The sequence below is a fragment of the Marmota monax genome, unplaced genomic scaffold (genome assembly GCF_021218885.2).
Source record: "Marmota monax isolate L192 unplaced genomic scaffold, Marmota_monax_Labrador192_F-V1.1 WCK01_AAM20220418_F8-fsc00101, whole genome shotgun sequence".
NCBI lineage: Eukaryota > Metazoa > Chordata > Mammalia > Rodentia > Sciuridae > Marmota > Marmota monax.
The window spans coordinates 3105281-3126188 of record NW_026692786.1 but is presented as its reverse complement, the minus strand read 5'-3'; the positions used below and the strand labels follow the sequence as shown (position 1 = coordinate 3126188).

Here is a 20908-nt window from a genome sequence, read left to right as displayed (position 1 = left end):
AGTTGATTTTACTGTCCTTGCCTTTCTTCTTGTGATGGTGTGAAATAATACAATGCCTGTGTCAGATCAAGGGAGATAAATGATGTAGCTTGAACACAAGCACAACACTGTGACAGACAACCTGATGATAGGGAAGGGTACTATGTGAATAATGGGTTGGAAGCCTGTAAAGTGTGAAGCCTGTAAAGCTGGACAAAGGGATGATTCATGTCCTGGGCAGGATGGATTGTACCATGAAAGACGTCATTGCTCTACTCATAATAGCACACAATTTAAAACTTTCAAATTATTTCTGGAATATTCCATTTAATATTTTGAACTATTGTTGACCTTGGGTAAGTGAAACCATGGAAAGCAAAATCAAGATTAAGGGTTATAATAGTTTTCTAACATTACAACAAATGCCAAAGATAATTAATTCTTAAAGAGAAATGGTTATTTTCACTCATAGTTTTGGAGGTTCCTGTCCAAGACCAGGTGGGCCCATTGCTTTGGGACCCTGATGGGGGTGCTGAATGGCAACATCAGGGAACCTGTGGTGGAGCACATTGCTCACTTCATGGCCAGAAAGCAAAAGAAAAAGATTGTAGGGCTGGGATCCCACAATCCCCTTCTTGGGCAAGTTTCTAGTGACCAAAGGACCTCCCAGTTAAACTCCACCTTTTAAAGATTTCAGAACCTCCAAATAGTAATCCCTTGGGCACCAAACCTTGAAGACATGGACCTTTGGGGGACATTCAGGGTTCAAATGATAGCAGGGGAACTCCTAAACAATCATGTAAGCACTACCACAATCAAGGTATAGAATATTTCTATCATCCTTAAAAAATTCCCCATCCCTAAAAAGATTCTATTCTCCCATTCCAGACTCTGGCAAACACTGAGCTGATTTCTGTACCTATTATTTTGCCACTTCCAGAATGATGTCATTATGGAAAGACAATTCTGGTTACAGATCCAATTGGCTTTTTAAAATTTATTTTTCTTTATTTATTTTGGTACTAGGGTTTGAACCAAGGGGCACTTTACCACTGAGCCACATCTCCAGCCCTTAATATTTTTATTTTCAGACAGGTGCTTAGGGCCTTTAAGCCCTAAGTTGCTAGGGGTGGCCTTGAACTTGTGATCCTCTTGCCTCAACCTCACCAGTAGCTGGGATTACAGCAAGCCCATTGTTCCTGGCCAGATCTAATTGGCTTTTATTTGTGATTTATGAATCAGGGCAGCCTCCATTTTATAAAAGAGAGTGAGAGCTCCCACTGGGCAATAGCAGAACAGTGACTTTTAAAAAGTGAGAACAAGGAGGGCTGGGGATGTGGCTCAAGTGGTAGTGCGCTCACCTGGCATGCGTGTGGCCTGGGTTCGATCCTCAGCACCACATACAAACAAAGATGTTGTGTCTGCCAAAAACTAAAAAGTAAATATTAAAATTCTCTCTCTAAAAAAAAAGTGGGAGCAAGAAAACAGAACAATAAGAAAAAAATTAATTGGTTACAGTCAGTATGTCAAGTTAACTTTTTTAAAGTATTGAACTAGAGGGGACTTTCTTATTATATGGACTCAGTAGGCTGGAAACTCCAGTTTATAGAAAAAAATTAATCTGTTTTGGAATATATTTTCTTCCTTTAAGTTTCTGTTTGATTATGTGGCATTTAGCAAGAGCAACTTCATTTTGGTTTAGTCTGGTTGGGGCCTAATACAACAGCTTAGTCTGAATGGCCTCCCATAATTTTGTTTAATATCCTATAAATGGGATCCCTACATTTTGAGAAAACATTTTCTATTGCTATAAAAAAGTACATAAATCTGGGTACTTCAGAAAGAAAAGTAGTTTATGTAGCTCCCAATTTTGGAGGCTGAAAGTCCAAGATCAGGCAGCCTTGTCAATGTGTCCTCCAGTGAGAGTCCCCTGGATGCATCACTTCATAGAAAATAGTATTATGGCTGGAGCACATGCAAGAGGGAGAGTTCACATGGTGAGACAGGAGCCAGAGAATGGGGAGGTATAAGGCTCACACTTTTAGAACTAAATACTCTCTAGGGGACTAATTGGGACTAATCTCTTCCAAGGGCAGTGTCCCCAGTGTCTAATCACTGCCTACTGTGCCCCATCTTTTTTTTTTTCTTTGGTACCAGAGATTGAACTCAATGGAGCTTAACCACTAAGCCACATCCCCAGTCCTTTTTACTTGTTATTTTAAGACAGGGTCTCACTACGTTGCTTAGGGCCTCACTGAGTTGCTGAGGCTGGCTTTGAACTTGTGATCCTCCTGCCTCAGCCTCTGGAGACACTAGGGATTATAGGGATTATGCACCACCACGCCTGGCTTGGACCCCACTGTTTAAAGATTCCACCACCTCCTAGCATCACACACTGAGAATCAAGCTTCTAACGCATGAACCCTTGGGGGACACAGTTGAACCATGATCCAAACCATAGCAGAATTTTCTTAAAGCTCTTCTTTAATAATATTATGAGAAATTATTTTCATGTGCTGAGTCTTGGAGTTCAGGATGTTACTGGTGAATTTTGTTTATCCCCAGTGACTTGGCTTGTTTGGGACAGGTTAAAAAAACACAACTGTAACTAGTGAGCTTTCAAACTGAAATTATCTCTCCGTGGCTCGCCCTATAGATCACAGCCTCTTTCCATCCCCTTTTTTAAACTGACAAAAACCTGATAAATAAGGAATAATAGGAATAAGTTTAGACTTGATGAACTTGAGATTGAAATACAGTAACATGTCCTGTTTAGAAAGTTTGTTTTCATTCAAGGTTATGCATGTTCTAATAAATCAAATAAGAACATTTCTTATTGTAATGACAGCTAGGGTGGATCATTTAAAGAATGAGGAGTCACATGTTTTTAGCTACGAAGTGAGCAACTGTTGTCATAAACCCACTCTCTTGTGACCTAGTGACACACGGTAATTGGTAGTGCTCATTAGGGATGGCTGTATGCATTTATTGTCAGGCCTGGAGCAGCTGGCAAGGTGCCATGTCACAGGAAAAACACATGTTGGTAGGTTTGAAGACAGATCCAACACTTGCTGGCCATATGGCCTTAAGTAAATAACTTAAGTAAATAAATATGAACTGTCTTTTCACATCTCTTGCCCTTTTTTAAAATTTTGGTACTGGGGACTTAACCCATGGGTACTTTACCACTGAACTATATCCCCAGCCATTTTTATTATTTTTAAGTTTTTATTATTAACATTTTTTAGTTGTTGATAGAACTTTATTTATTTATATGTGGTGCTGAGAATTGAACCCTGTGCTTCACACATGTTAGGCAAGCACTCTACACTGAGCTACAATCCCATCCTGCCCTTTTTATTTTTGATACGGGTTTCACTAAGTTGCTTAGGGCCTCACTAAGTTTTTTACTTAATAATTTTGTTTTATTTATTTATTTTATTTTTATATGGTGCTGAGGATGGAACCCAGGGCCTTGCCCATGAGAGTGCTCTACCACTGAGCCACAAGCCCAGCCCCCTCACTAAGTTTTAGAGGCTGGCCTTGAACTTGAAATCCTCCTACCTCCACCTTCAAGTCTCTGGGTGTGTACCACTGTGCCTGGCTCTCTTGCCCATTTTTCTACATAGTCTTAGGTTTTTTCTTATCCATAAAAAACAAAACCACCCAAAAAACTCTCTAATCCTTTGTGACAGATTTTCCAGGTCATCTGCTCATTTTTTCCAGGTTTATCATATGTCATAAACTCTGCCCTAGTATTTTTTGTCAAAATATATAGGGAGCCAAGTTGATCAAATCTTTTTCTTTAATGTGTCTACAGTTTGAGTCAAAGGTTACAGAGGAATTTACCTGTTCTCTTCTGATGTTTAGATAGATTTGTTCCCAGAATGCTAGGCCAGAGGCCTGACTCTGGGGATCCAAAACAATCAGGTCCAGCTACTCAACCCCAAAAACAAACAGAAAAATTAATGGTGAAAAGCATGAAAGGAATTTTAATCAGTGTAGCTAGAGAGACAAGGGGGCCCACGTTCTTAGTCCTCTCTTTGAGGGACTGACAATAACTTCAAGGTGTTATTGAAAGGGGAATAAGGGCCAGGGTTGGGGGTTTTCACAGCCGATAAACCAGGTAAGTTTGATCAGATATGGTATGTCCACTATTATCTCAGGATTAGTGACTGGGGCCTTGTCTGAGATAGAAAGCTGCTGTTATCTGAAAGGGAGGGAGTAGCTTCAAGTCAAGATAGTAATTGATCAGACTTTGTTCCTGGTAACCCAGATGACACAAAGCAGAGGAGACAGATGCAAAATGGAGGCAGAGATGCCAAGTATTTAACCCTGGTTTTAGTCACGCATTGGACATTTTTCAGGCAAAAGTGAAGAGTCAAATTCCTTGTTACAGTTCCAAATTTTTTTTAACCCTATGGTGGTCAGCCTCCAAGATGACTTCCAGCTCCATGTATTTTTTTCTCCCTCTCACATTGACTAGAGCTGGCCAATGTAACAACAGAACACCGGGGAAATGACGTGCAATTTTTGAGGGTAAGTCATAAAAGGCATCATGCATGGTTTCTTCCTCTCTCGTGGATCACTCTCTCTGAGGAAAGTAAACTACCAAGTCCTGAAGTCATTCAAGTAGCCCCTATGGAAAGACCCTTGCCAATATCCATGTGAACAAGCTATTGAGGAATTAAAACCACCAGCCCCAGTCAAACCCCAGCTGGCGTGTTTACCATGGGAGATACTGAATCACAACCACTAGCCAGGATGCTCTCAAATTCCAAATCTACAAAAATAGTGAGATAATAAATATTGTTTTCAGCCACCAAGTTTCGGAGTAATTTGTTAGCAGCAATAGGTAAGCAATATATCCAAAATTTGTTCTTAAGCAGAGCACACTTGAATGTGCTCTTATCTATCTCTTTTGATGGTCAGGGACTGCTCCTTGCCTTTGTTCTGATTCTTGGGTACAGTTCAAATAACTGAGTTTTTGTGGTGTCTGGTTCCATAAACCCATATTGCATCTTCAGAGTCTTCTGAGACAAGGCAGCATCTGGGTTTTGGAGACAGTTCTGTCTTTGTTAAGATTTCATTTCTGTCGTTTTGCTCTATACTCCAGGGCTTGATCATTTCACTCAGGAGTGATCATACTCTGGGAAAACCAGCTGATATATAAAAAAAAAATATTCACACCCACAAAACCATGGTGCTGGTTTGTAGTGAATAGTGTGTCCTTTCCTGATACTTAATCCCCACCATAGATAGTTAGCCATCTTTAAAATGGTGTTAACTTTTAAATTTATAGGGATTATAAATTATATAGCATTATATAGTTGATACTTACAAAGTTCTGAGTGCCTCACACATAGTAAGGGCTTAGAAAATATTATTACTCCTAGGATTATCATTACTCATAGAATTGAAGAATGTGACTTCAGTCTCCCAAGCTTAATTCCTTCCTTTGCTCTGCATATTTAACCAGTTATCACATTGTATCTAGTCTTTGTTATGCTTTGGATATGGAAATTTCCCCGAAAGCTCATATGTTGAAGATTTGGTTCCCAATGCAGCAATGTCAAAAGGTGGGACTTTGAGGAAATGATTGGATTATAAGGGTTCTGACCTCATCAGTGGGCTAATACTGGATGAATTAATAATTGAATGGACCTCGGGAGGTGTTGAAAAGTGTAGGCAGGTGGGGCATGGTTGGAGGAAGCAGATCACTGAGGACTATATCTTGTCCCTGGCCCCTCCCACCACCCCCATTCCTGAATGCCAGGAGCTAAGTTTTCCTCTCCCATGCCCTTCCACCATGATGTTTTGGCTTATCACAAGCTTAGAGCAATGGAGCCAGTCAGCCATGGACTGAAACCTCTGAAACTGAGCTAGAATAAGCCCCTCTTTCCTCCAGTTGCTCATGTTTTGGTCACAGCAATGAAAAGTTGACTAACACACAGACTCAAGGTGGATAGAAGTTGGCAGATCCTCTCAGTATGGCATGTGTTCTCCTTTGGCCTCTACATGTGCTTTTTTCAGCATGTGACCTCCTTTTGTTTCTGGGGATATAGTCAGTATTCAGGCATGTGCATTAGAAATCATCCTGACAAAAATCAACCTAAATACTGCAGTGCCATCTGTGGATTCTCCTCAGGAAAAAAAAAATCCCATATTACAATGAAAGTTTGTAAATGAAGCTCCATGGTATAGTCTAACTCTCACAAAACCTAAACAATGTGTGATCAATTTTAATAGCAATTGTGGGAGATGTTATTGTTGACTGACAAGGATTTGTGAAAAGAGAAGACTCAGATTTAAACCAACTCTCTCCAAAAGATAGAGAAAAGAAGAGAAAACCAATCAAATCAAATGACCTAAGTTGCCTAAGGAGATTTTCAGATGCCCTAACACTAAAAAGAATCCAGGAAGATAAAACAAGTATTCAGGAAGGACCTTTCCCATTCAGGCTGCACAGAAATGTACAATTTGGCATCTGGTTCATCAGTTCATTTTTCATTAGCGTGGTTCTTCTGAGTTTGTAAAGCTCTCTTCCTTCCCCAAAGGTAACACTCACGGTTCCACCTTAGTTTAAGGGAGAAAGTGCTATAGGTCTCAGATTTTAGTGGGACAGGTACGTGTCATCAGGCCTGGGTTTCTATCCCATTTTTACTACCGTAGGTTATGTACACCCTTAAGCCTTCTTGCACTTAAGCGTCCCGAACGGGGTTCATGCAGCCCTCCTTTCAGCTGTGAATAACTTCGCTCGTTGGCGGCTAACAGACCTGGTCCCGCGAGAGTGGCTGTCTCTGCCCGAAGGCATTCGAGGCGGCGCCGAGTCGCGCTGGGTTACGCCCCTCCCATAGGCCGGCGCCGAGCGGGTAAAGGCTGCACAACCAAATTCACCGAGAATCCGGTATTCCTCCTAAAAACCGTAAGGTCGCCGGGGTTGATGCAAGGCTCCAAACCTGTCCAGGAGCTCCCGCCCGCGCCAGGACCCGAGTTGCAAACCCGCGCGCCGCCGCCCATCATGAGCGGCCCCTTGCGGCAGGGCTCTAGCGTCTGGCGGCGGGCGGCCACCGTAGTGCTGGCTGCCGGCTGGACGCGCCCGGGTGCCGCCGCCCGGTCACTGCCCCCGCCGCCTTCCGAAGGCTTCCGGCTGCTGCTGCTGCAGCGCTCCCCGAACCAAGGCTTTATGCCCGGTGCGCACGTCTTCCCGGGCGGCGTGCTGGACGCGGCAGATCGCTCTGCGGACTGGCTGCACCTCTTCACCGAGCACCAAGGGCAGCCGCGCTTCGGCTTGGGCCCAGCGCCGCCCCGGAGAGCCTCTTTCCCCGTGCTGCCCGACGCCGCCGACGGACACGCCGGGGCACTGCCAGATGACGTCGCCATGCGCATCTGCGCCATCCGCGAGACCTTCGAGGAGGCGGGGGTGCTGCTGCTGCGGCCCAGGGGCTCCCTGCAGGGCTCCGAGCCCCCAGGTCCGGCTTGGGAGCCCGGCCTTGCCCTGGCCCCGCCGCAGGGCCTGGATGCCTGGCGCGCGCGTGTCCGCCGCGACCCGCGCCACTTCCTGCGCCTGTGCGAGCACCTGGACTGCACTCCCGACATCTGGGCGCTGCACGACTGGAGCGCCTGGCTCACGCCGTTCGTGCGCGGTGGCAGTCGGCGCTTCGACACGGCATTCTTCCTGTGCTGCCTGCGCGAGCCGCCGCCGGTCTATCCCGACCTGTCGGAGGTGGTGGGCTGCCAGGTAGGGCATCCACAGGGACCGGGTGGTAAAGCAGCCCTGGGTTCAATCCCAATAAACGAAGTACCGATAAATGAACAAGCAAATAATTACAGGAGGATGTGTGTAGGTTATATGCAAACACTGCACCATTTTATACAAAGGACTTGAGCATCTTCAGATTTTGGAATCTGAGGGTGAAGAGTCCTGGAATCAAGCCCCCACAGGTACCAAGGGACAACTGAACTTCTATTTCTCCCCTCCTTTCCTTTGTGCAGTTTTCATACTTTTATTTCTATTAACTGCACAGTTATTTTTGCTTTAGACAGTAGACAAGTCTTTTTTCTCTCTCTCTCTCAGTACTAGGGATTGAACCAGAAGCCTTGTGCAAGCACTCTACCACTGAACTATATTCTCAGACCTTTGTTAAAATATTGAGACAAGTTCTTACTAAGTTTCCCAGGCTAGCCTTGAGCTTTCAATCTTCCTGTTACAGCCTCCTAAGTTTCTGGGATTACAGGTGTGTGCCACCTTGACAGTTTTAGTCAATCTTTTAAAGACTGGAAATAAGGGGAAAAATGTCTTTTTGGGTTTACCTGCATATTTACCATGTATATTGCTCTTCATTTCTTTATGTTGGTCAAAAGCTACACCTGGCCATCTATTTGTCCAAAGAACTTCCTATAAATCCCAGTGACTCAAGAGGCTGAGGCAGGAGGATTGTGAGTTCAAAGTCAGCCTTAGCTATTTAGCGAGACCCTAAGCAAATCAGCAAAACCCTGTCTTTATTAAAATATAAAAAAGGGATCTGGATGTGGTTCAGTGGTTAAGTGCCCCTTGGTTCAATACCTGGTACCAAACAACAACAACAAAAATAACTTCCTATAAAGGATTTTCTATAATATGTCTTAATGTCCAGCTCTTCTAACAATCCTCTAAATTTTGGGGTCAGAAAAATTCTTTATATTTTACTCTTACTTTTGATGCACATTTTGTAGGTGGACCGTTTTTTGATTTTGTTTTTCCCTTTCAGTACTTAGAGATGTTTCTTAATTATATTCTGGCTGACATACATTTTTATGAGAAGTCTGCTGTTACTATTAATCATTCGCCCCCTACATTTAGTGTGTTTTTGGTGTGTGTGGCTACTTTGAATACTTTCTCTTGGTAATTGGTTTTCAGCAATTTTATTCTGATGTGCATTGCTTTCCCTCTCACTCCTTTTCTTTCTATCTTCCTCTTCTCCTTTCCTTCTCTTCTGTTTCCTTTCCATGTTGAACATTGGACAGAGAGCCTTACCACTGCTAGGCAAGCTCTCTCTACCATTGAAGAACCTGCCCCTCTAGTCCCTATCTTTTCTTACTTGTTCATTTCTTCAAATATTTCACATCTCGCCCTATTTTGTGACTTAAATTACACATTTTTTTTTTTTTGTAATGGGTAATTGCATGGGCTCTCTCTTGTCCAGCAAGGGGGTCAATGGAACAGGAGTCGCTAATCAAGACCTCTTGAGACAAGCAGGAAACAGATATGAGTTTATTGTGCAGTATGTATATATATTCAGGCAGTAGCTAAGCAGTTTACAGGCAGCCACCAATGCAATTTCTGCTAGCTGTCTTTGCAGCGGTCAAACGAGGAGTGGGCTGTGGAGCAAGTATAGGGACTCCAACACATGGCCTCACGCCAAGAGCTGTGCCTAAGGGGTAAGTGGCCTGCTATTTAGGCACCTAGCATGAGAGGAGTGACCTGCCACTCAGACGCCCTTAACTTATACCATGTATGCAGTACTCCATGCACTTGTCCCCACAGGTAATAAGGAATGAAACCAGGAGCACTTAGCCACTGAGCCACATCCCCAGCCCTTTTTTGTATTTTATTTGGGTCTCACTGAGTTACTTAGGGCCTTGCTAAGTTGCTGAGGCTGGCTTTGAACTTGTGATCCTCCTACCTCAGCCTCCCCAGCCCCTTGGATTACAGACATGCACCACCATGCCTGGCTCAGTTACATATCTGAGGCTACTTGATAATGTTCCATTGGTTATTGATGCCTCATTTGCTTTTTTCAATCTTTTTTCCTCTGTATTTAATTTTAATACATTCTATTGCTATGTTTTCAAATTTACTCTCTTGTGAAGTATTTAATCTGCTATAAATACAACCCAAGTGGATTTTTCATTTTAGATATTATTCACCTATAGAAGCTCCATTTAATTATTTAAAAATATTTTCTATTTCTCTCATCATGTGGATATTTTAATTTACAGCTTTGAACCAGTGAAACATACTTATAATTGGGGGCGGGGTAATGATCTTTCCTGGCTGGATGCAGTGGCTCAGACCAATAATACTTCAGTGATTCAGGGGCTGAGACAAGAGGATTGCAAGTTCAAGACCAGCCTAAGCAACTTAGTGAGCTCTTGTCTCAAAAAATAAAAAGGATCAGGGATATAGCTTAGTGGTAAAGCATCCCTGGATTCAATCTGAAGTACAGACAAAAAATAAACTTCTCTCCAACTCCATGTTATTTGTAATTTCTTGGTCTTTTATATTGACTGATTTTCTTCTAGTTATGGATCACATTTCCTACTTTTGTCATGTCTTATAATTTTTTATTAGATGTTGGAAATTTTCGTTTTATGTTGTTAAGTGCTCGATTTTGCCATATTTCTTTAAATGGTGTTGGCAACATTTACTACAACTTAATACTTTTGAGATTTATTTTAAATGATTTTTGAGTGTATCTACAGTATCCTTTAATTTAGAGCCAATTTAGCCGCACTTCCATTGTGTGACTGGTAGGGAGTTTATTTGAATGCTCCTTATATTGAATCGTTGGAGGGAATTTGAAAAATTCTTGGCCCTAAATGAGCTCTGGGAATTTAGTCTTAAGCTTTTAGGTAATTGTTGTTCTTCTTCCCCCTCCTCCCCCCCTCCTCCCCCCTTTTAATGTTTTAGTTGTGGGTGACACTACCTTTATTTTGTTTTTATGTAGTGCTGAGGGTCAAACCCATTGCCTCATGCATGCCAGGCCACAGTCACAGCCCCACTGAGCCACAGTCACAGCCCCAGTCGTTCCTTCTTTTGATATCATCTTTTCCAATACCATATCGTTTCACCTTCTGCATGGCCAGATGTGTGTTTAGCAAAGATTCAAGGGTGCTCTGTACAGATTTTCTATTCTGTGTAGCTCCTTCCTCTTAGGTCCACTGTGTCCAAATGCTAGCCTGTGTGAGCTTCCCAAATTCTGATTTCTGTCTTCTCAAGTCTTCAAGAATCCTAGACTCTGATTAGGTTCTCTCTCCTTGTCCTATATTTTTAGGCAGAAACTCCAGACAATGGTAGGGTTCACCTCATTCATTTTTCTTTTCTGAGAAATTATAGTACTGCTTTTTTTCAGTGTCTGGAAATAGTTGTTTCATAGATTTTATCCTGTGCTCTACTATTCAATTGGCCAAAGGAGTATAATTCAAACTCTCACGTGTGGAAAAGGAAGTTCCAATAAACAGTTTTTTTTTGAGATGGACCTCACTATCTTGCCCAGGCTGGTCTTGAATTTGTGGAGTCAATGATTCTCCCACCTCAGTTTCCTCAGTGCAGGTGCTTTAAATGTACACCACCATACCCGGCTAGTAATTCTTAAGTTAGCTTAGATGAGTGGTTCTTAAATGGGGGTGATTTGCCCACCCCATCCAGGGGTACACTTGGCAATGTCTGGAGCCTTTTTTTTTTTGGTAGTCACAATTAGGGGGTTGTTACTGCCATCTAGTGGGTAGAGCCCAAGGATGCTGCTGGTATCCCTGTTTCAGTGAGTACACAGCAGCCCTCAACAAAGACTTTTGGCCTGGTGTCAGTTGTGTTGAGGTTCAAAAATCTAGTAGAAACAGTGGAATTTGGAGTCAGATACCCCAAGAGTTTGAAACCAAGATTTTTCTAGTTAGAGGAGCTACCTAAATGTTCTCATCTGTAAAATGGGACTTTGCAGCATTATCCTAAGGACTAGAAATATTTTATATAAAGCATTTTGAGCAGAGCTTTACTGGTAACAAGTAAGCAATAAATGATAACTTATCATAACCGATGGTCTAGAATAATCTGAAGAGGTTGGATTAAGTGGAAGATGACTATCATCTTGCCTGTTGTCAACTCACAGGACAGAGAAATCAGAATGCCCTGGAAATAACTTAACAATTGGGTAACTTGGAGACCCAGAGCTTTGATTTTCAAATTGCAGCCTTGGCCAACTTCAGAATGATCCCTCTACCAGGGCCCTCTATCAGAGCCAAAGGGATGTAAAGATTTATCAGGCCTCTTGGGATAATTGAGCACATATAGGTTCACAAACCTTTGATCCATAGTCACCTAAGGCAGAGGTCAGTTTTAACTCTGAGTTTGGGGTGGAGGGGCCGTTAGAAAAACTCAGTCCTGGTGTATGAGAACTGGCCACCAAAGAGGAAGGTGCCTAAAGACCAAAGAAAGGCAGACAGATCCGGCATTGCACAAAGTTGGAATTTATTAGGAGCTTCCACATGTCTTGGGCTGCAGCAGGACAAGAGGACTCCCTGCATTCCAGGGCAGGAGGAAGGAGTTTATATGCTAAACTAGAAGAGGGTGGGCTGTGGCCCAAGTGGAATGGACTGGGCTTTCTCAAAAACTATTACTGTGTCATATGTCAGTTAAGCAACAGGTGCAGTGATACATGCTTGTAATCTCAACTGCTTGGGCTGCTGAGGCAGGAGGATCACAGATTACCCAGGCCTGCCTGGGCAATTTATCAAGCCCTGATCTCAAAATAAAAAAAGGGCTGGGATGTGGCTCAGTGGTAAAGCACTCCTGTGTTTAATCCCTAGTACCATAGAAAGAGAAAAAAAAAAAGGAGGGGGGAGAGGGAAAAGGAGAGAGGAAGGGAGGGAGAGAAGGAAGGGAGGGAGAGAGGGATGGTGGGTGGGTTTGATTATCAGTGGCTAGGGCCTTTGGGAGTTTTTCTGTACTCCTGAGTCACTCTTTTTATCTCAGGGTCTGTGAAGGAAAGCTGTGGCAGGAGAGCAGCTTGCACCACTTGAATTTAATGGGCAGACCCTGTCTGGCTGAAACCCTACAGTTATTAGTCTCTGGACTGTAGGCTGAGGCTGCTTCTTGACCTTCCTGAAAGCTCCTATTGTTCCTGATTCTTCACCACCATTGTAGTGTGTGTCATACATCATGATGTATTTTGGTGGTTAAAAGCCCTATAGTGTCTCTTTTAGAGTTTTGTCCATCATTTCCTCAGGCCAAGCCAAGGTACCTGTTTATGGGAGGAATGAAGGCATCAATTCTCAGTTCACTGTCAGAAGTTTACCCTTCAGTCTTCCTTTGGGAATGAACAGAACCACTATAACCCTTCCACATCTTCTTCCTTTTATGCTGAACAACTCCCAACTCAATCCTTAGTGATCCGTCCTGGTTCACTGACCTTGGCTGGGGTCAGTGCTCAGTAATCAACCTCTTAAGAGGATCAGCACAGCTTTCTTCTCTGGATCTTTTTTTTTTTTTTTTAAATAGAGCAGGTCTTGCTATGTTGCTCAGGCTGGTCTTAAACCCCTCTAATCAAGCCATCCTCCTGCCTCAGTCTCTCAATTAGCTGGGACTACTGTTTGTGCCACTGCAACACCCTCCCCCAATGTTTCTTTTTGTCTCAGAGGGATCTAGCAAGGCACTTGAATGATATAAGATATAAAATTTTAAGTAGATCCTATGCATTAACCTAGCAGTCTATTTGATAGAAGCCCTACCTTTATCTTCCACAGTGGTCATCTCCATCAGAGGCAACTAAAAGTTTCATATCAAAAGAAATTTGGCTGGCGCCCCCACAGTTCTACGAAGTAAGACGACTTAAAAACTTTGCCTCTCTGTCTGACCTGCACAAATTTTGTTTGGATCGTGCCTTAGAAGAGGCTGAACGGTGGCTGCCAATTACATATTTAACTGCTGATGGAATGCTCCAGCTTTTACCTGGTAAGTCAGTGAAGCAGCAACACATTTTGTCAGTATGCACAGTCACTGGGCTGTCTGGCAGTATTACCCAGCACAGAGATATGAATTACAGTTAAGTTGTGTAGCCTACAAGGTATTAATTAAATAGAGCCAAAGTCTGTAAAACATCAATGTTATTTATATAACCAGAAATTCTGAATGACATCACATACACATTTATATAGGTATATTTTTGGGGGGTTACTGGGGATTGAACTCAGGGGCACTCAACTCAGCTCTATTTTGTATTTTATTTAGAAACAGAGTCTCACTGAATTGCTTTGCACCTTGCTTTTGCTGAAGCTGGCTTTGAACTTGAGATCCTTCTGCTTTAGCCTCCTGAGCGATTGGGATTACAGCATGGGCCACTGTGCCCAGCTTATAAGTACATTTTGTAGACATTGACAGATTTCTTTCTCATGCATTATCTCACTTTGTACAGTTTATTTTTTTAAAATTTTTTTAGTTGTAGATGGACACAATACCTTTATTTTATTTTTATGTGGTGCTGAGGATTGAACCCAGTGCCTCACACATGCCAGATAAGTGCTCTACCACTGAGCCACAACCTGAACCATAATTTTGAATTATGAGAACTTGTAAGCTGCCAACTAGAGTTATGGTCTTTTAACCATACAGTATGCCATGAGTATAAAATTGAGGTAGGATATTTGTTGATGGTCGATTGTAGTTTGGCGAACTCAGTTTTGTGGCAGGGATTTTGTGACCTATCATACTTTATATCTGCCTGCTCAGCTCCTGAGAATAGTGATAAGATTTGTTACTCAACCTATAGTTTGGCAGTTTTGATGTAAATAACAACTTCTTTAAATTAACCTTATCAGAACAGCCCATATAGAAATATCAAAAGTATGACTGTCAAGATCAATATCAATGTCAGTATTTAATACACTAAAGAGAGTCATGAACTAATATAAAATTTACAGTTCACAATGAAGAACATTTCAGTCAGAAATTTTTATGTACTCAAAGAAAATTCTTGGGTAGAGGATAAGGGGAGGGTGAAAATATTAAAAATATGAGAAAAAATTAATATAAACTTGTAAAACTAGGGTTATTTAACAACTCAGTTCCAAATGCATGAAATAGATAAAAATAAATACCAATTTATATGTCATTAATATATTTGAATGATTTATAAAATGATACTTTATAGATTTAAGTTTTTATTATTTTTCAGGAGATGAGCTGTACCTAGAAGATTCAGACTATGTAGAAAAGTCTTTGTCTACTGAAAAAACAACTAAAGAAATCATGAAGGAAGGCAAGAAATTTCACCGAATAGTGATACACAATCGCCATCTTTATGAGGTCCATGTGACTGTTCAGTCAAAGTGTAAACATGTTTATCCTAAGAACTACATAATAAGTAAGAGCCATTTGTAGGGAGCTACTTCTTTCTAACTAAACTATTTCAGTTGTGGGAATGATTAAGAGGGTTGACTAAACTTGTTTGAAAATTATATAACTTGGTGCCTGTGCAAGCTATCATGGAGTGTTTCTTCTTTTAAGTGTGTTGTGGAGCTCTCTTGCTTATTTTATTCTTTTAATCATTCAGTATGCAGTGAGTATAAAAATTGATGTTACCAAAATGAGAAAAAAAAAGTCACAAGGGGGCCTACTTCTATATTGTTTTATTAGCCTAAAAGTTTAAATAAGATGTTCTATTGCCATTGTTTCAATTGTCCCACATATTAGCATTTTTCCTGATGTGCTTTGGAAGTTGAACCATGAATTTCTTAGACTTTCTGCTGAAATTAATTTAAGAGTGCCTGACTGGATGGCAAACACTAGACAGAGACACCCTTCAAGTGATAATGCCATTGTTTTCTTGCTATTGTCTTTAGCTTGATTACTAAGATCCAATTCTGTTTAAAACCAAGTGGCATTAGTAAATATATTATGTTTTCCAAATTGGAAATCTATTTTAGTTAATATTTTAAAGAAATATGAAGCCATACAAACCTATCAACTTTTATGTTATTAAGTGCTGGTTAATAAATACAAAGAGTTCAGAGAGAATGTTAAATTAGGTTTATTTTCAGTATGATTAATATGGATAGTGTTTTCACCTCCTTTAAAGAGGTATAATTTTTTTTGCTGATTAAAGGTGGGAATTAATAGTTAAAAACACCAATTCTTTTTCATTATATTTGACTATATTATGCATAACACAATGGATTTCTTATTTCATGAAATTTCTTAGTTTTTCTAACAACCAAATAAAGGCAATCATAAAACTTATGTGTATTATTTAATCCTGATTAGAGGAATATATCTAGAGCAGTGGTTCTCTACCTGGGCACTTTCGCCCTTGGGTCAATTGGCTATTCTAGACATTTCTGTTTGTCACAACTGAGGAGGGGATACTACCACCATCTAGTGGAGAGAGACCAGGGATGCAGTTAAATAACCTGCCTGAGACAAAGAGTTGTCTGGCCAAGGCTGAGAAACACTGATTTAAAGTCAATTTTACTTGTTTCAGTAAATGGTCCTGATAGGTGAAGTATGAGAACCACAGACATAGTTGTCATTCCTTCTGGCTTCTGAGTCTACTATAACTCTCCTTAATGACTTTTAGCCTTGGGCTTAGTCTTTCATTCTCAGAGAATACTAGAATGTTACAGGGAAGGGACCAAAGGAACCTGTTTACGCCATGATTTTTTTCAAGTGAGAAAACAGATACAGATTCATGCAACTATTTAGTGCCATAAGCAGGGGAAGAACTTTACCCCTAACCCTGCTACACTTTTCACTGGAGTTACTATGACTGAGTGGTTTTAGATGTCATGAAAAAAATTATGTGACTTTTTTTTATATAGAAAAGATAGTTTAACTCAATATTGTTAATCTGAATGAAACTTGTCCCCCAGGAATTCTTTCTGGGCAGGCATAGTGGCACAATCATGTAATCCCAGTGACTTGGGAAGCTGAGGCAGAAGAAATCACAAGTCAGTCTGGACAGATTGGTGAAATCGTGTCCCAAAATAAAGTATAAAGGGCTGGAGGTGTAGCTTAATGGCAAAGCACTCACATAGCATGTGTAAGACCCTGGGTTCAATCTCTAGTACGTTGGGGGGTGGGGAGACACAAAAATATTTCCTTTCCTTCAACTGATCACATGACTTCCTATCTACAGTGACACACTGCCCCAGCAGCCCCAAATAAAGCCGCTGAAAAGTTGTTTTAGAGTCTAGCTTGTGTTTGTGGCATTCATCATATGGACTCTTACTGGATGGCTACCAGGGCCTCAGGTACAGAAGCAGAGAGATGAAGACTTATCCCTACTCCTCCTCTTTCATTCTATCACTACTCCATGCTAAACTGTCCAGGAAAACACAGCCAGAAAAACTTGTCTTCTATGATATCACACATCTCTTGAAACTACACTTATAAACTAAAGAATAAATGCCTAGTTGGCATGTGTTTTCATTTCATGTTGTGAAAAAAATTTGCAAAACAACATACTATAGCATGGGATCTAGTCAAAAGAAAAAAAGGCAGTCATATGCTACCAAGTGGGTATAAACCTGGATCCAGGGCTTAGGGATTGGAACTGTCACTGGGACTGACCAGAATCAAATCCTATTGCCCCCACTTTTTTTTTCATACTGGGGATTTAAAACAAGGGGTGGGGGTGAGAGGGTGAGGTAGGGTTCTACCACTGAGCTATATTCCCAGCAATTTGGAGACAGGGTCTCCTTAAATTGCTGAGATTGGACTTGAACTTGTGATCCTCTTGCCTCAGCCTCCCCTGTAGCTGAGATTACATCTGTAGGCCATTGCAGCCAGCTTCCCATCTCTTTTGATAAGGTTTAGTGCTTTCAGGTGAAGCTGTTTTTCTCCTGGCAGTCACACCTATCCTTTCCGACCACCCTTCTGAGATTTTAAGCATATATTTTGTGGCACCTTGTGAAATTAAGTTTTAAAACTGGAAGCTTATGTGATCACTCTGTTCTTAAATACATGGCCACACAATTTCCACAATCCCTGTCTCAACTGGAGGCCACGTTGTTGGTTCTCTTTGCAAATGAGCTCATTTTAGTGTAAACTTAAGAAATTTTGTTTTCTCATAATTTAAATAAAGAATTCAGCTACAACAGGGAACAGTGGCATACTTCTTCCATCCCAGCTACTCAGAAGGCTGTGGCATAAAGTTGAGGTCAAGGCCAGCCTGGGCAACCTGGCGTGAACCCATCTCAAAAATGTAGCTCAGTGGTAAAGCACTTCCCTAGCGCACGCCAGGCCCTGAAAAAAAGGGGGAGAAGAGGTGGGCGGGAGAAAATAAAAGAAAAAAGGATTGAGCTGGAAAATCGTCTAGACCAGCACCTTTCTTCAGCTGGGTTCCACTGGAAGGCCAGGTGGCTGCAAAGACCGGGCGCAGTCTTTCCGGAAGGTGCAGGGCAGGTGGGAATGTTGTCAGGGACGCCCCCGGACCCCGGGATCCTGGGGGACCAGGAGTCCTCCTCACCACCAAGGCTGCGAGCGAGAGTCGGGTATCTTTTAAGGACGGACCCCCGGGGTGGTGAAGCGGAGGACGCTGGTCTAGACAGGGCGGGAGGGCCCGGGCCTCCCTGAACGCAGCGACCTCCAAGTGGCTGGGCCCGCAGGCTCCTCGGGACAGGTAAGATGGAAGGCAGGCGAGGCCCTGGCTTTCGGAAGCCGCGCAGTCGGGGACGTACTCCGTCTGCCCGCCCCGCCGCTCCGCCGCGCTGCGCGCAGGCCGGCCGTTTGGCGCCTCACGTGGTCTCTGCGCACCTCGAGGCTTGCGTGGGGGCCGACGCCGGCCGTTGCGCACGTGGGCTGGTGTCGGCGGCGCCGTGGGTGTGCGGGAGGCCAGAGGCGAGGCGCGCAAGAAGCTTCCAGCGTGTGTTTCGCAACCGCGGCGGCGTCGAGTTGGAGGACCTAGCGCGTCGACTCTGGGACGTGGCGGCCAGTGGCCCGGAGGTCCGCGTGGGCGAGTGGTGGAGAGGAGGCTGGAACCTGGGTCCAGAGGCGGGCGCGCCCCGACGTAGGGCGGAGGCGCCAAACTCTGCGGGTAGGGCGGGGAGCACGGCATAGCGCGGGCTGGACAGTGTCAGTCGTCTGGGAGGAGCGGGCCTGCAGGCCAGAGGAGGCGCGGGCAGGATGCTCGAAGTCCTGGTGCTGAAGGTGAGCGCGTGGCCTCCGCTGACCCCACCCCACCGTCCTGTCTTCAGTAAATCGTGCTGGAAAACTGAATATCCGTGTGCAAGGGAGTGAATCTTGACCTTTACCTAACACCATATAAAAAAATGTTGTGTACCCAGTACTGGGAATTGAACCCAGGGCCCTTGCATGCTAGGCAAGTGCTCTATCACTGTGCTCTACGTCCAGACCTTTTTGTTTTATTTTGAGGCAAGTCTCATTCAGTTTCCCAGGTCGGCCTTGAATTTGCAAATCTTTCAGCCCCAGCATCCCAAGTAGCTGGGATTACAGGTGTATGTTGCTGTGCCCAACAGAATTTCCTTCCTAATTTAAGGCTGAATAATATTCCATTGTGTGTATTTACCACATTTTGCTTATCCATTCATCTGCTCATGGACATTGGGTTGTTTTCACGATTTAATTATTGTGAACACTGATGCTATGACCAGGATGTACACATATCTCTTCCTATATTCTTTTTTTAGTTTTTTGGAGTCTTTGCTGAATCATATGCTAATTCTACTTGTAATTATTTTAAAATGACTGTTTTCCACAGTGGCTATACTATTTCACATTCTTAACAACAATATACAAGGGTTCCACTTTTTCTGTATCCTTATCAATAACCTGCTATTTTATAGTTTTGTTTTGTTTTTTTTTAATAGTAGCTATCCTAATGAGTGTCAGGTAGTAGCTCATTGTGATTTGGAGATGGAATCCGAGTCCTTCCTGGTGATTACATTTCTCAGGAATAGCTTTCAGGTTCTTTGAGAAAGACACATGAGTTGTAGTTACATATTTATAATTTTAAGCCCTTTTAGTAAGTGCTCTAAGAAAGGGAGGTGGGGGCTGGGCCAGGTACAGTGAATTATCCTGGCAGCATTGAATTTTTTTAAAAAAATTTTATTTTAGTTGTTGATAGACCTTTATTTTATTTATTTATATGCTGTGCTGAGAATCAAACTGAGTGCCTCACACGTGCCAAGCAAGTGCCCTACCACTGAGCCCCAGCCCCTGAATTTTCTTATGCAGGCATTTTGGTGGGAACCTTCCTCATCCTAGGGATGTGGCCACCTGCTGCTAGAAGCCATGCTAGAGTTTGGATGTCCCTAAATGAAAAAGATTTGGCAGAGTTGTTACATGCCCAGGGTTCTATGTTTTTGTTGAATATCAACTAAAACTTTTTCTTTCAGTCTTCCAGCTGTTGGTCTTCTCTGGACTCCTTGGAGTCTCACCTAAGCTGTTGAGGATATGCCAAAGATGTGAGGGGCTTTATATGCAGACTTTAGAGCTCCCTCTCTTTGGCCCTCCTTTTCTTGTTTCTCCCCTTAGTTTTCAGCTGCTCTGGCAGCTCCAAAACTCTTTTCTCTGATTCCCCAAACAACATACATTGTGCCTTTCTGCTTGAGGTGTAAGAGTCTTCATACCACGTGGCTGAGGGTTGGGCGCTGGAGGGGCGGGGTGGGGGGGACCTGGGAAAAGCTGTTTAACACAGTGAGGTTTCCTTCTTTCAGGAACCAAATCTCTTCCAGGCTTTGGCTGCTTTTGGCAGCTCTTCAGTGCCTTCAAATTGTTTTGTTTTTTTCCAGGGCTTATAATTGTTACCTGCAGATGTCATAAGGATTGTTCTGCCATTACTTGAATCAGAATGACCACTGTTCTTTTTGCCAATTTTTTATTATAAAACTGTTCAAATATTTGGAAAAAGTAGAAATAATACTACTGCAAACATCTGTGTTCCTGCTCGTTAGTTTTTAGGATCCCCAAATCTTGGGACATCATTGCTTCTAGGTCCTTTCACTAGGCAGAGCTGGGAAATACATTTGAAAAGTCATGAATTCTTCTATTTTCAACTCAAATTTAACTTTTTAATATTTTCATCTTATGTCTAATAATGAGAATCTTGGTTTCTCATAATAATAACATGTAACCAGATATATTCCAACAGGTTTGACATTAATTTCATTCTTCCTTCCACCATAGGTAATAGTTATATGTATTTTGGTTTATTTATCA

The 20908-nt window shown here is 42.5% G+C and overlaps 1 protein-coding gene across 1 annotated transcript; it reads left to right on the top strand.

The window, feature by feature from the left end:
* Positions 1–6815: 6815 nt before the first annotated feature.
* On the top strand, positions 6816–15970 carry Nudt19 (nudix hydrolase 19). The gene is made up of 3 exons (XM_046447964.2): positions 6816–7720; positions 13480–13687; positions 14907–15970. The coding sequence occupies exons 1-3, from the start codon at positions 6923–6925 to the stop codon at positions 15110–15112; spliced, it is 1212 nt and encodes a 403-aa protein (XP_046303920.1). The 5' UTR covers positions 6816–6922; the 3' UTR covers positions 15113–15970.
* Positions 15971–20908: the final 4938 nt, after the last annotated feature.